We start from the raw sequence: 13,784 nt of genomic DNA, 5'->3' as shown, positions 1-13,784 counted from the left end.
GCGCCAACATATTGTCACAGATTTAGGAAAATACATACATTGCTCTACCAATAACTTACTGAAAAAGCTTTTTTAAAAGCCTTTAACAGTAAATCTGATTTTTCAATTTTCTTTCAGTGGTTCCACCGGGGAGTCCCGGCCCTATCACTCGACACGAGTCATACGACAGCTTAGCGTCTGACCACAGCGGGCAAGAAGATGAGGAGTGGCTCTCACAGGTACGCTTTTTGGGGGGGGTTCAGTTCGGGAGTGAAACAGTAATAGTATCCTCTGGAAGTAAAATTCACAACTTTCCTCAAAATGGAACGTAAGCTTCCAGTAGGCCACGGGTACTGCTGTGTATAAACTGACTTCACTCCTGACTTAACATGCTATGAATTCGAGGGTCTTTACATTTTACACAAGCTATATTAAAAGCTATATAAAGCCCCCATCATCACTGGCACAAGTCATATTCTTGGGGAGTTCAGGTTGAAGTAGGGAGCTTAAGCTGACAACAGAAGCTTACCTCTCTATGTTTTTCTCCTGACGTGTGCCTTTTCAGACATGGATAAAGGAAGTTGCCTTTTCTGTTGTGACCCGTGCTATACTTACTGCATTTTAACATAAAAATGGTCGATTAACTGCTTTACTTCCTTCTTTTTCTGGTTATCAGTTACTGCATTTCCTATTGATAATTTCCTACTGATAATTCCTTTGAGTTATGGCTAGATACAAATACTGTAGTGCTTTAAAATGGTTCTGCCCAGTGGAATATTTTTATATGAGGTTAAATCTTCGTAGTTTTATCCATTCTTGCTTTGTTTCAGTCAGTGAAGCTTCTCTTTAAGAACTCAGTACATACTTGACTATTTGGCTCAAAATGTGACTTCAGTTTAAGAATGTAGGTCATGAAGAATACCATGAGAATTAGTTCCTGATAGAAAAAAAGGTTAGAGTTAAATAAATAAATAAAAATTACAAATGCTCTGGATTTAGCAGAGCAAGTACAGGGTACTTCCTGACAAATTAGGTGGCTTTCCTTTGGTTTAAGAACAATGTTGTTATGGGAGTGATGCATTAAATGTGTTGCTGGGGTGTATGGCATAAATATGAAATATTCATGGATGTGATTTGCTTCTCCCACTGGTGAATAAATCATACATAGCATTTTCCCAGAAGGAGAAGCTGGGTTTCCACATGTACCGGTCCGGAGGCGGCATTCACTGGGGAATCTGTTCATGTGAATCCACTTACCTGGCCGGAGTTTTCAGATGTGGCTATACGTTGATGTATCTTATTTGCGTATGCTGTCGCTAATTTGTCAGAGCATAAAAGTAGTGAAACTACTCAATAAGTGTCGTCAACAGGAATTTTATCACTGAGCTCACTGGGGCCACGATTTCACCTGTAGTTTTCCATCTATCCCCTTCAGTACGGTGTGGATAATTAAGCTTATTTTACTGTTATGTTACTGTGGGCAACCTCAGGAAAAAGAGAGTAAGTTAAACCTATGTTACAGGGGTTGCTTTATTATTCAGTCTTGGAAGATATAAAATGTCAAAGGAATTTAAGACGGCTTGAACTTCATCACATCTATCCCTCTAGAACAGTAAATATATTTATAAGAAAAAAAAAAAAGAATCCCAAGTGATGTCAGAGAACACAGATAATTCAGTGAATGCTTCCAGAATGTTTAATTTTTGCTAAGTGAATGGAGTGATGATAGCTCTTTTGAGCACGAAGACGCTTGCATTCTCTAAGCAAGCCACTTTAGATTAAGCCTAAAGTGCAAGTATGTTTTTCAGAATTAAAGTGTTGTTATCAACAGTAACAGCATGCGGTGAAAAAACACTGCCCTTCACTTCAACTTTTCAATTAGAACAGTGGGTAATGTGTGCTGTCAGTGTGAAGTAGATACAATATGTTTGTCCTGCACACAACAGGAGAGTGAATAGGAACATCTGGCTGTAGCCTCAGTAAAATTGCAAAGGCATCTGTTTACCTCTCGGCTCTGTGACACTGATGGTTTCAAGCTTAAAATATACAGATTACTTTATCTGTGGCCTAATTTACACTGCTACATAAAAGCTACTTGCCTCAGAAATGTCTCCAGTCAATCTGAGTTACGCTGAGATAAATGCAAAGATGGAAATAGCGCTAAACAAGCTGTGCATTTGTCGTCTTGCGTTAGCAGAGAACTTGGAACAACATTATCCAGTGCTTAAAATCGCTTCTTAAGGAGTTAAGAATTGCTACTAGTACAGATCTGTCATATACATACGAAAATATATTTTCGTTAATTTCCTCACTAATTTGCAGTTTTGCTGTGAAGCTGATTATTGTTTTAGCAGAAATTGATAGGAATTTAATAGTCTATTTTTGTCATCTTAAAAGTATGAGTTCCTCAGAGCTTGATATTTTCATTCTGTATTTCCTTTTTCTGACCTGTAAAGACTCTTTTTGATTTTTAAAATTGTGTTGCAGAAGACTTACGCTTTGTTTATCCTTCTATTTTCAAGGCACAACTTTCCTGACTGTATATGTTTCCAACAGTGTTACCATCTTAAATTTTCATGGTTGTTTGTATTCCTATAAATTGGCTTATTTAAGACTTTGCCAGAATTGATACTCATCAGGCTTATGGTTATCAGCGTGAAGACATTTTTAAAATAGTTTGGATGCTGCATTTACTGAAATAAGTTATTTTTCAAAAGTTCATACTTAGACTCTCACTGGGAGCCAATACCTAGAGGAAAAGCTGAATATTTGAAATTATTGTTTGTTAGACACACAGTCTGTATTCTTTGGCATGGAGCTGAGAAGCTCCTGCGTCAGTGTGTATATCTACACATAAACATGCGTACGGATACGTATCTCATATTCACCTATTATTTATTGTATATGTGGCTGTTCATCGCAAGCAAACCCTCTTCTATTTCAGTTGTTGGAATTTTGGTTAAGTGAATATATGGGGGGGGGGGGTGTAGCCGCCCTTCTGAACCCATGTGTTGCACATACGTGTTTATATGACATCCGCATGGTAACGAGCATGACCTGGGCTGTCCTCCCTCTCCCAGCACACGTCCCATTGCTCCCTGCAACACATCTCGTTGCTCTCCAGCAAGATGGTCTCTGCCAGCGGTATCCACGGATACGCCAGCAGGAATTATGAGCTTTGATTTGAAATACAGTTCGCACGATATACATGTGAAGCAGAGCTGTTTAATGTGTGAACTCTCAGAAAGCAGCCGTAACAAAGCTGTAACAGCTTGCTTTTAAAAAGTGCATCCCTTGGCCTGGTCAGGATAGAGGTTATCTGCGGGGGAGGTAGACTCAGCTCCTCCAGCGGCTCCGTGGAGATGCAGAGGGAAATGTCTTCCCCTGTCTGTTGCACCACAAAAGTAGCTTTTTAGCATTTAGGTTATAGCCTGTAATTGATAATGGCAAAGGGAGGAGCGAGCAGGGTGAGGTGAGGTGACATCCAGGGTGGAGTGTCGGCCTTAAGACCAGTTTAAGAACCAGGGTGCCATGTCCTCAGGCCGGTCGTTCAAGGGCTTTCAAGGCTCCACAAGAAGCTCCTGGCTTTGGCTAGAGCATCGCAGAGCCATTCCCAGTTTTCCCTTGTTCAGCATTCCTCAGAGCTGATGGCACAAAACACTCATTTTGCTTGAGAACAGCAGGATTCTGGGGCTCAGTGTATTGAAGGAACCATTTGCTATATTGCAGGTTTTTGTTTAGCAGTTTCCCATCTCCCCACAGGTCGAAATTGTGACTCACACGGGGCCTCATCGACGCCTCTGGATGGGCCCACAGTTCCAGTTCAAAACCATCCATCCCTCAGGCCAAACTACCGTCATTTCGTCCAGCTCTTCAGTGCTGCAGTCCCACGGTCCAAGTGATACCCCGCAGCCTCTTCTGGACTTTGATACAGATGATCTGGATCTCAACAGTCTCAGGTAAAAATACAATCGATCTCCAAGCTGGTTCACATTTGTTGTGTGAATAACTTGCTTCGTGCTTAAATGAGGCCATCTGTGTAGGATGTGTAATAGTTTTCATCAAGCTTGTCCGGATGAAAGTCTTAGAAGAGGGTGTGACTCGACAACAATAAAAATTCTAAGCTGCTTGGCCTGGACGATTCCTTTCTGCTGCCCCTTTGTGGGTAAATGACAGTGAGAGACAGTACAAAGTCCGGTGGCCTTGCCCAGCGGGTTCTTGGCTTTCACAGTTTCTGCATGGCTTAATAAATTAATTTTTGCAGACACGAGTGGGAGCTTTATGTCAGAGATTTAGGTGCTGACTGTGACGCGGTCAGTGTGTTGGAACAGTAAGTGAACTTCTGGAATGTTTTTCCTCCTCCCTGTTTTTTTCCCCTTCCTTTGCTTCCTTCCTTTTAATTCTTTTCTGTGTATTTATTTCATCTCGTTTAGGACATTGACTGATTTGGAATTGGGGACAGGGAGTGGGCCTAGGGAAGGGAAGGGAAGGGAAGGGAAGGGAAGGGAAGGGAAGGGAAGGGAAGGGAAGGGAAGGGAAGGGAAGGGAAGGGAAGGGAAGGGAAGGGAAGGGAAGGGAAAGAAGGAGAGCGAAGGTAAACGTGGGTTTATATTTACTGATAGCTGGTGATTTTGTAGAAGTGCTTTATGCACCATGTGTTTCTGTGTCCTGTCCAGTAACTTGCAAGATTTAACGAGTTTCCATGCTTCTGACTCTGCATGTGATCTGAAGTCCAAAGTTCTGTGGTATGGACTTGGATTGTTTGGGACTCTCTCTGAAACTCCTATGAGTAAAACAAGAGAGATGGATAATATGACTAATCCCATTAAAACTGGGCAGATTGTCCTTGGACTGAAAATATGTGGTTTTGAAATGTGTGATTTCTCCTTGCAGGTAGTTACTCCCACAAGTAAGGATATAGCTGTCAATATATTATTTTTTTATTGTATATATGCATACCTATACAGAAAGAAAGCAGAATTTAAAAAAAAAAAATATATGTTACAAAAGAAATAGGCAATTACAAATGTGTCTTTTCTCCTAAACCTGCAAAGTGCTGCTCTTGAGGAGGGTGATAGAGGCTTTTTAAGCAGTTTGGGTAGGGTGAGCTTTTTCCTTTGAGGCTTTCTGGGAACTCACTGTGACATAGTTTGGGGGTACTCATTTTGTGTAGTCTCAATCTGTCTCTAGATGGAGTATCAAGATTTTGGGTCCACAAAGCAAAGGAAAAGCTAAGTTTTCAACAGGTTTATCTATTTAAAAATAATTAGCTGCTTAATTAGTTCAGGTGACTCAGGTTTGTGATTTAATTACAGCCCTCCAGAGCAACTGTTTTGGCTCAGGTGGTAACTATAACTTATTATTTAGGATTCAGCCAGTTCGCTCAGAACCTGTCAGTATGCCGGGCTCATCACGTCCAGTCTCTGACCGCAGAGGAGTTTCAACAGTGATTGATGCTACCTCAGGTAGAAACATTTTGATTTCATGTTTTCTTTGATATTCGTGGTGTTCATCGGTCTTATCTTTTTTTTGTCTGGTAACATATTTACTAACTGTTGCCATATACTTAGAAGGATATCGTGATTTTCAGCTGCACCATAGGGTAAGTGCTGTCTTATGCAAATACTTACTGAAAGCTACCATAATAATGACTTTTTTGTCTTCTTACCACTCAAATCTGAAGCCACAGCATTGTGGTAAGATATGAACACAATATTTACATTAAGTTTAAGATGAACTATAGAATGCTAAAAATGGCCTAAACTAAAAAGCAGAACATTTGCAAATACTAACAGTGAAATGCTTTTATTAATGAATGCCTAAAGCGTAGAATATTACAGTTCCATCTCATTTATAAAATAGCTTTCATTGAAATGTAATCATAAACGTAATTGATTTCTGTGAGCAGTCAAGACAACAGGATAGTTTATCGAATGTTTGTATAATAGGCACATTTTCACTACTCCGCTCTAAAAGAGCGTGTAAATTTAATACCACAGTGGTTATGTTAATATCAACACAGTAATGTATGTACTATAAAGTTTTCTTCTTTTTTTCTCAGTGGTGGGGTATAGTCTGTATAAAGAAACAAGGATAGTAGAGCTTTATGTTCTGGTACAGCTGTATAGCGTCTGAAGGGTCCACACAGCAGGATTTTGTCAAATAAAATCTCTCACAAGTAGAATTATTAAACACACAGCATTAGTCAAACAGTCAAGTCAGAGAGGATTTTAATCTTTAGCGATTTGAAAATCCCTGGAGACTGCTGATTAGATTGAGGTTAAACTGTAAAAAGAGACTGTAACACATACAGAAACTGGTTTCTGAAGGCTGTTTTAAAGAGAGTTAAAGTAAAAGCTCCTGTTCCAGACTCTTGTTTGCTATTGATATAAATTCTGAGTCCACAGTATCATATTGTTTGCCAAATTAATTTATTTGGGTATTACAGGATATTCCTTAGATGTGTTTATAACTGAGTTCAATAATAACTAAATTTACTTTGGGTATTGAGGATTGTCATTATAAATTCCATTTTCAAATATTTAAAACTTGTTAAATTAATTCACGTTGAGCTTAAACAAACATCTGATGCCGGTTATTTAAAGGGAATTTTATTTGTTTTAGTACATGGCAAAGTAATTTTGGAAATAATTTTTTGATGCAGAAGAAAGAAAACATGAACGCATCAGTTGTGATTTTTCCGACTAGTTCATCTGTGCCTGTTACCCATAAAAGGTTACAAGCTGGAATCACAGGAGTGTTTCTGCCTGTGTATCTGACACTTCAGATTTGGGGTGATTAATGGCATCGTTGTTCTTCACTATCACTGAGACTGTGCCAGCTGATACACATAGAGATATCCGGGTTATCAAGGGGTTGGGGGTTTTTTTTCCCCGCTTGTGTATGAACAGAGCAGTGCCATTGCCTATAGCAAAGATGTGTATTAATTCTGAAATATAACCATTCTGCAACCATAACACATTCTAAAACTGTGTTATTCCACCTACAATAGAAACAATGAACCTCACAGGGTTCCCTCTAGTGTGGATGGGGCCTTAATGTGAAATGGCTCATGTGAATGTGATGAAGCTCTATTGGTAATGCCTTTAACATGTGTGTCCATATTAAAATTGCCAAAGTCAATTGTATACATTGTTATGACACTGAAAATATATTTACTGTACAGCAGTGACTCAGTTTTGTTTTAACACCTCATAAGTTTCTTATAAACAATACATGGATTTTGTTAGGGACATGCTGATAGCAGTATTTTATTTAACTTCACTGCCAGACAGTTTGGATTTGAATTGATTTTTGATTCAGGGACTGTACTGTATCTTTGCACTTTTCATATTGCCTGATCCCCGTCCTTTCCAGCGCAGAAATTATTGGTCCAAGTTTAGGGCAGATATGCCAGATTATGTGTGATGGTATAGGGTGTGAATTCTGCTGCAGAGTGAAGGAGGCACAAAAAACCCCATGCACTGTTTTTTGAGATCTCATGCTATTCTTGTAACAGAGCCCAGCAAAGGGGACGGAGTATTTTCTGGTTGCTCTCTTCTCTTCCCACCTATGTGACGTGCAGAAAATTACATTAAGCTCAGCTCTGACTCTAAAGGTTTATTTTGAATGCTGTTCATGTACAACATAGCATTTGTTGGGTTGTAGTCCACTACTGTAAGTATTCTCATTTCCTGCTATTACCAGGGCATGCCCTAAATGGCTTGGATTCTTTATGGAAAACAAATCTATTGAAAAATACGTTTTTAGGTTTGAAGGATTTTTTAAGTAGGTCATAAATTTTTACTACCTAAGCTGAACCAGGAAGTGATTCTTCAGTTATGCCCCATGCATTCGAGTCTGTTGCACTTTATGAAGATGCTTATCTGGGTGTTTGATTGCCTGTTGCTTAGAGATGCAACCAGCGTGGCGCCTCTTCTTATCTGACTCCATCACTATCAAAAGATTTCTAGTACATGTTTATCATCTCCCATTATTCTTCCGCCATTCTCGATAGCTTACTTCCTTCTCCCGCTTTGGTGACAAACCTGAAATTTGTGTGTTTTTTTTAATCGTGTTTTTCACATGTCTGTAAAACTGTGGAATACTAATGACGATATTCTCTCGCAGCATCGTTTGCAAAAATCTTTGTTTAAAAAGTATGAAACTCGAATACATGAATATCAATCATGAAAATTTGCAGTGGTGCTTTCAAGGTGAATCTGTAAAGATTACTTGCATAAATTAAAAAAAAAGCATATTTCAATATGGTTATCTCAACTTAAAATTCTACTAATTCTCTGTTCTTTTTTTTTTTTTTTTTTTTAAATCTTTAAGAAAAATTTGCAGAAATGTAGTCACCTAAAGCTACTGGACATTTGTCCCTCAGTGCACACGTTTTAGTCATATGCATCACAGAGAGAATATACCCTCAAGGATTAAATGCACTGTAATTCCAGATGCTGTTCCAGATTGGCACTTAGAAATGTTAAAGGGACAACGCTGAGTTTCAAGCTTTATAAAGCAAGAAGCCTGTAATAATGATGCGGCAAAAGAACCACTACTGTACATGTAGTAAATGCACGTGGTGTGTAGCACTCAGACGTGTGCTCCTGTGTCCATCTGTCCGTCCTTCCCAAGGAAGTGCCCGGGCTGCCAGCAGGTTGCACTGGGTTTAACAAAGGTGGGGTGAGGATATAGATATCACCTATCTAAATGTTGTGCCTGTGGGTAGCAGGGTGGATGGGAGAGACCCTCAGTAAGTCAGGTTACATTTAAGACTTTATTGGACACCAGTGATGGGAAAAGAGACCTTCCAAGTGCTCTGTCTGCTGGAGTTGCAGCAGCTGAAGGTCACGCTCTTTACTCAACCAAACCAACCAACCCTGGGACAGAAATCTGTAGCATGATTGAAAAAATACTTGTTGCTGAACACCCAGGCTGTATTTCAGAGGACCATTCTACAGGCATGACTTGAAAACTTTACATTACCTATTTACGTTGACTGCTGTTCCTTTCTTCGATGGGCCTCACTTTAGATATGTTTTTTGGCTCACTGAGGATATCTACAGAGTGATGGAGACTAACTGGAAAATAAAAGTGTAGGGTAGATATGTAATGGAATATTTCCAGGCACCTTTCTGAATTTTTGTACTATAATTAGTGGATGAACGATGCATGTCATATGTGTTACACACCTGAAAAATCAAACCTGATAGAACTCGAGTAATAATAATGCAGAAATTAAAGGGCGCAGGAAGGTTGGGATGTCTGTACAGAACCACAGCTCTGAACTTTCAGCAATGGAAAGCCTCTAGAGAGAGGATTTTGCAGCAGTTCCCGATCACAGTAGATTTGACGGCACAGCTGCAGCCAGTCTGTAAGGGCAAGTGTTTCCTTAAGCTGTAACAAATGTGTTGAAGGGCTCAGGTACGTGGGTACGCTCGGTCAGAGCTGCTAATTCACTCCTGCCCAGGTAAAAAAAAAAAAAGTATGTGCATCTGTGTGTGTGTTTATGAAAAGCCTTGGGGTTTTTTCCCCCATACAAAGAGGTTTTTTGACACTTACACATCAGTCAAGTAATGATTTTGTTGCGCTGTCAGCAGAGTAGAATGTTGATGGAGAAGTTGTCTGGTCTCTGTTTTGCATCAACATATTCCTTTCCTACTTGGAGGAGATCTCTGTTTCATTCTTGCTTGGGAAAAATACAGAAGTTGGAGAAAGAAGGATTTTTCAATGAAGAGAATTAAATTGCAGCAGAAAACAATCTGAGCATATATATATATTATTTTTTCTTTTATTGCGTGTGGGGTGATGGAACCTTTGTGCTCTTTTCTGAAACCTGGCATGTGCTGTCCTTCTGAGGGACGCACGCATCATTTTTTAATGAAGACTGTTTATTACTGTTGCATGAAGCTCTGACAATACGAAACTCTCTTCTGGTTACTTCAATCAATGGCCACTTAAAATTAGCTTGTAATTTAGTACTTCCCTTTTTTTTGTGTGTGACTGGCCATGGACAGAGCTTGTTGCCTGCGGAGGGTTTAATGAACAGAAGAATTGACTCGGGTTTGGGGGGGAGGGAAGGTTCCTTCCCCTCTGCCTGTGAAGGATCTTTTATTGTTCATCACCACACCTGTGAGATAGGGACCATGGGACAAATTTTTACTGTCCAGCAATGCTCTCACTTGGAATTTAATAAACACTTCTGCTGTCACACCTTAAACCATCTGAGCTCTTTTCTGTTGTATGTGCGATCAAATATTTATTCCCAAACGCTGTACACCAGAAAGTGCTGCCTTGGAGTAGCGGAGATCAGTTATTCAGGTAGTAAAGATGTGTGAATGCAGCTGGCAGATGAAGTCACCGACATTATGAATTCCCAGGCTGTCCTTCTTGCCACAGGCAATAACTGACAGGCCCGAGCAGTCGCTGGTTTCCCATTACGGGTGCTGGTAGGGCCCGGGGAGTCCTGGCGTCACGGATACTTGAGCTGCCCCGCTCGAGCGGAGCCGGCCAGCGCTGCAGGGTCCTCCTCGCAGAGAGATGTAATCGATACGGTCTGGAGTCCTTGACCTGAACCTGTAATTACCTGCATGGTATAAAGGTGGTTTGTTGTTGGAGATAGAGATTGCGCTCAGATCCTGGGGGTATAATGCTGAGCTTTGAAGCCAAGGAAGAGATTTGGCCCTTGGTCTATTCTTCGCAGCAACTGAGAGGTTTTAATAACGGTGATAAAACAAGCCATTCTTAGGGGGCATCACCTGTTTAGTGACAGCAGAAACACATACCCAGCACTGCTTCTTCTGTACTTCTGCTTTCTGACAGCTTAAGTTTAAATGAGTTTAAGTTATGGTTCTTTCCCAGAATAACTTCTGAGCCAATTCTGTTAACATTATATCTGTTTAAAACACTTATTACGTTACTTATTTGAAAAGCATTTTATGTATTATTCCTAGACTAGTGACAGCATGTGGGATATACTCAGAGTTTTTTTGTTTTCTCTGTGCAATAGCACATACTTGCATGTGCTCGTGCTCTCTCCATTCTACTCATCTCTCTTGCTAAATGTGTGTGTGTGCATGAGCTGCATAATACAAAATTCTCATACTTGGAATTTTTTCAACTTGATTTATTTCATCTAATTTGAGAAAATGTTATCTGATGATTTTTGAAGAGAGCCTTAAGACAGAGCTGACTTCAAGGCTCCAAGATGCCAGTGCAGTATATATGATTACATCTAGAAACAGCTATGCCCTATAGACTATGGAGATGTGAAGAGAAATTAAAATGACCTGACACTACTGACTGGGCACTTGCTGCTGGATCGTTGCCTGGCTTGGGAAAAGACTCAGCTGCAGGGATACATGGAGTGGCGTTAATGTCTTGAAACACTGGTGGGTGTTTTCTGTAGGCAGGAGAAGTATACTGGAGAGGACAAGCATGGGAACAGTGACTGAACAGCAGCAGAACCATTATGTACTGATTTATTTTTGCCTCCCTGTGATGGTTGTGCATGGGTTATTCTGTCGGTTCTGGAGACGGGAAATCACTCTGCACAGCATAACGTACTGATGTGGGGTGGCTGTTACCCTGCCAGTGACGGAGGACACTGTTGTTCTTCATCCCAGTTTGCCTTTGGTTTAGTGGAGGAGGCTCATAGTAATTGAAGCAATTCATCTCTTCTAAGATGGTTGTGCTTTGACACATAACTGTTCATCAGCTTAAAAAAAAAATGGTGTGGCATGCAAGTGAAAATCAAAAATTAACGGTTTCTAGACGCTGCTTTGTTAGGTTGAATTCAACTTTAAGCAATTTAAGTTACTTGAGATGCTTAATCCCCCAAAGGCCGATCACCTTGTTCATCTTGCTAATACGAATTTTGATAGTTCACAGGGGACTTTTGACAAACAATAAACCCAGCAATTTCCACGTTGATGTCATAGCTAGATGAAAGCATAACTGTGACCTAACCAACATCGTAACCCAATACAAGGTAATGGGATTCTTTCTTCATATGTGAAGATAAGTTGCCACGAGGCCTCCAGGGGCGATGTTAATGGTCATTGGTGCCATCCTCTATTGCTCAAAGACAGTTGTTCTCATGTCACACAACCTGCTTGACGAGTGTACCCGTGGTCCATTAATGTAGACAGTGAGTGTCTTATTGCTGAAGTGTTACACGTGAACCTTCAGCTGGGGAAGCCACCTTCAGCTCATATAATGGTTTGTCAGCTGAAAAACAGCAGTGTGCTAGAGTGTGGTCTGGTCTAAGCATGTAAAACGCCTTCTGCTTGTTTATGGGGAAAAAAAATCCAAAATGCAAAATAGGTCTTTTGTATATGAATAGAAGATTGTCGTATGTACCCCTTAATTGTCTTTCATTAAGAGTTGTTGTTAATGTTCTGCATAGGTAGCTTTAAAGCTCTGAATAAGTGGAAAGTGTTGATTCTAATCATATCTGACACCACAATCTTCTATGGAACAACACATGAGCTGAGATTCCCGATGGGCTCCTGTAGGATACAATATTTATTATAGCTGGAGATCTAAGAGCTCCCAGCTACTGTTAAACTTACAAGAGATCCAGAAACCTCAGTGTCTGTACTTGTGTTTTTATAGATTGCACAGAAATAACACACCAGACAGTATTTGCAAAGAAGCGTGTTCATTGACATTTCTGCTCTTTTTATACGCTGCTTAAAGGAATCGTTTTACAAATCTTGATATTTTTATAAGTTTGTAATGTATTATAAGCTCATCTATTAATCTAGACTGTTTGAAATGTTCTTAAAACAGTATTACATGTGCAGGTTAAAAGATGAGTATTTGAACATCCATCTGCAAATGAATTCTAGAGTCAGTATCGCTTCAGAGAAAGCTTTATTTAGAAACAGTTTTCCAGTTTATAATAAAGAGACATTTTTATTTAATGATTTCTCTAAATTAGGCTATCCTTCAAAGTATTTGTTCAGTTTCCCATGTTTGCTTTGAAAAACCTCTAAAATATGCTTCTTTATTTCTTGTTTCAAGTGTATCTCCTCCACTTTGGGCTGTAGTCTCTGTCAAACACTAGGTTTTTAATCATCAACTACCTTGCTGGTTCTCATCGTCTTGAGATCCTCCAACTTGTCCTCCTCTGTGTTCAGGAGCTCTTCCAGAATATCAGCCCTTCTCCTCAGGGCTCTGTGGACTCTTCCTTTTGTCTCTCTGCTTCCTCCTGCCTGTAAAATACCCAAAGAGGCTTGATGTCCCCGTCCCTAGAGCGCAGCAGCTACGTGAGTGCTATAGGTTGTGATGGCCTCTTCAGAGCAATTAAACCTGTAGGTGTAAAACTGGGCATGAAGCAGTCTCCAGGAATGTTTTTTAGGTTTGGCTTTTCAAGCTCAGTTGGAAGTGATGCGGCAGCTGCTGAGCATCGTTTCCTAATTTCATAGTGAATCAAATTTTTTTTTTTTTTAATTCCTCTCTTCATTACGTGGCAAAAATAGCTTTTAAAAACAAGTATGGTGGCTTGTTTGGGACTTTTGTTCTTTTTTTCCAAGTAGTGAGATAATAGTGCTGTATTTTAAATCAAAACATTCTGCACAAAAAGAAGAAACCGAGGCAGAAGTTGATAAGGTGCTGGCTTACTGGGCAGCGTTGAGCTCTTGGCTGTGCCGGGTGTGGGTTGGCCACCAGCGTCCCACCAGAAACTACTTTCAGTAGGAATCCAATTTTCTTCTCGCTTGTATTTCCTTATTCTACAGGTAATAAATTGGTTTGTGGATAATACTTCACTATGTAATAACGAAATGTTTGACACT

General features: G+C 40.0%; 1 protein-coding gene across 4 annotated transcripts in view; it reads left to right on the top strand.

The window, feature by feature from the left end:
- The window catches only part of BCAS3 (BCAS3 microtubule associated cell migration factor), a 361,152-nt gene that overhangs the window by 163,767 nt on the left and 183,601 nt on the right, over nt 1–13,784 (top strand). For all 4 annotated transcript variants that reach the window (XM_074160469.1, XM_074160472.1, XM_074160470.1 and 1 more), the window contains 3 exons: nt 118–218; nt 3,742–3,938; nt 5,347–5,444. In XM_074160469.1, the coding sequence (XP_074016570.1) occupies nt 118–218; nt 3,742–3,938; nt 5,347–5,444 (396 nt within the window). The remainder of the gene's footprint in view (nt 1–117; nt 219–3,741; nt 3,939–5,346; nt 5,445–13,784) is intronic.

The sequence above is a fragment of the Numenius arquata genome, chromosome 18, assembly GCF_964106895.1.
Source record: "Numenius arquata chromosome 18, bNumArq3.hap1.1, whole genome shotgun sequence".
NCBI classification, from domain to species: domain Eukaryota; kingdom Metazoa; phylum Chordata; class Aves; order Charadriiformes; family Scolopacidae; genus Numenius; species Numenius arquata.
This window is presented reverse-complemented; position numbering and strand designations above follow the sequence as displayed.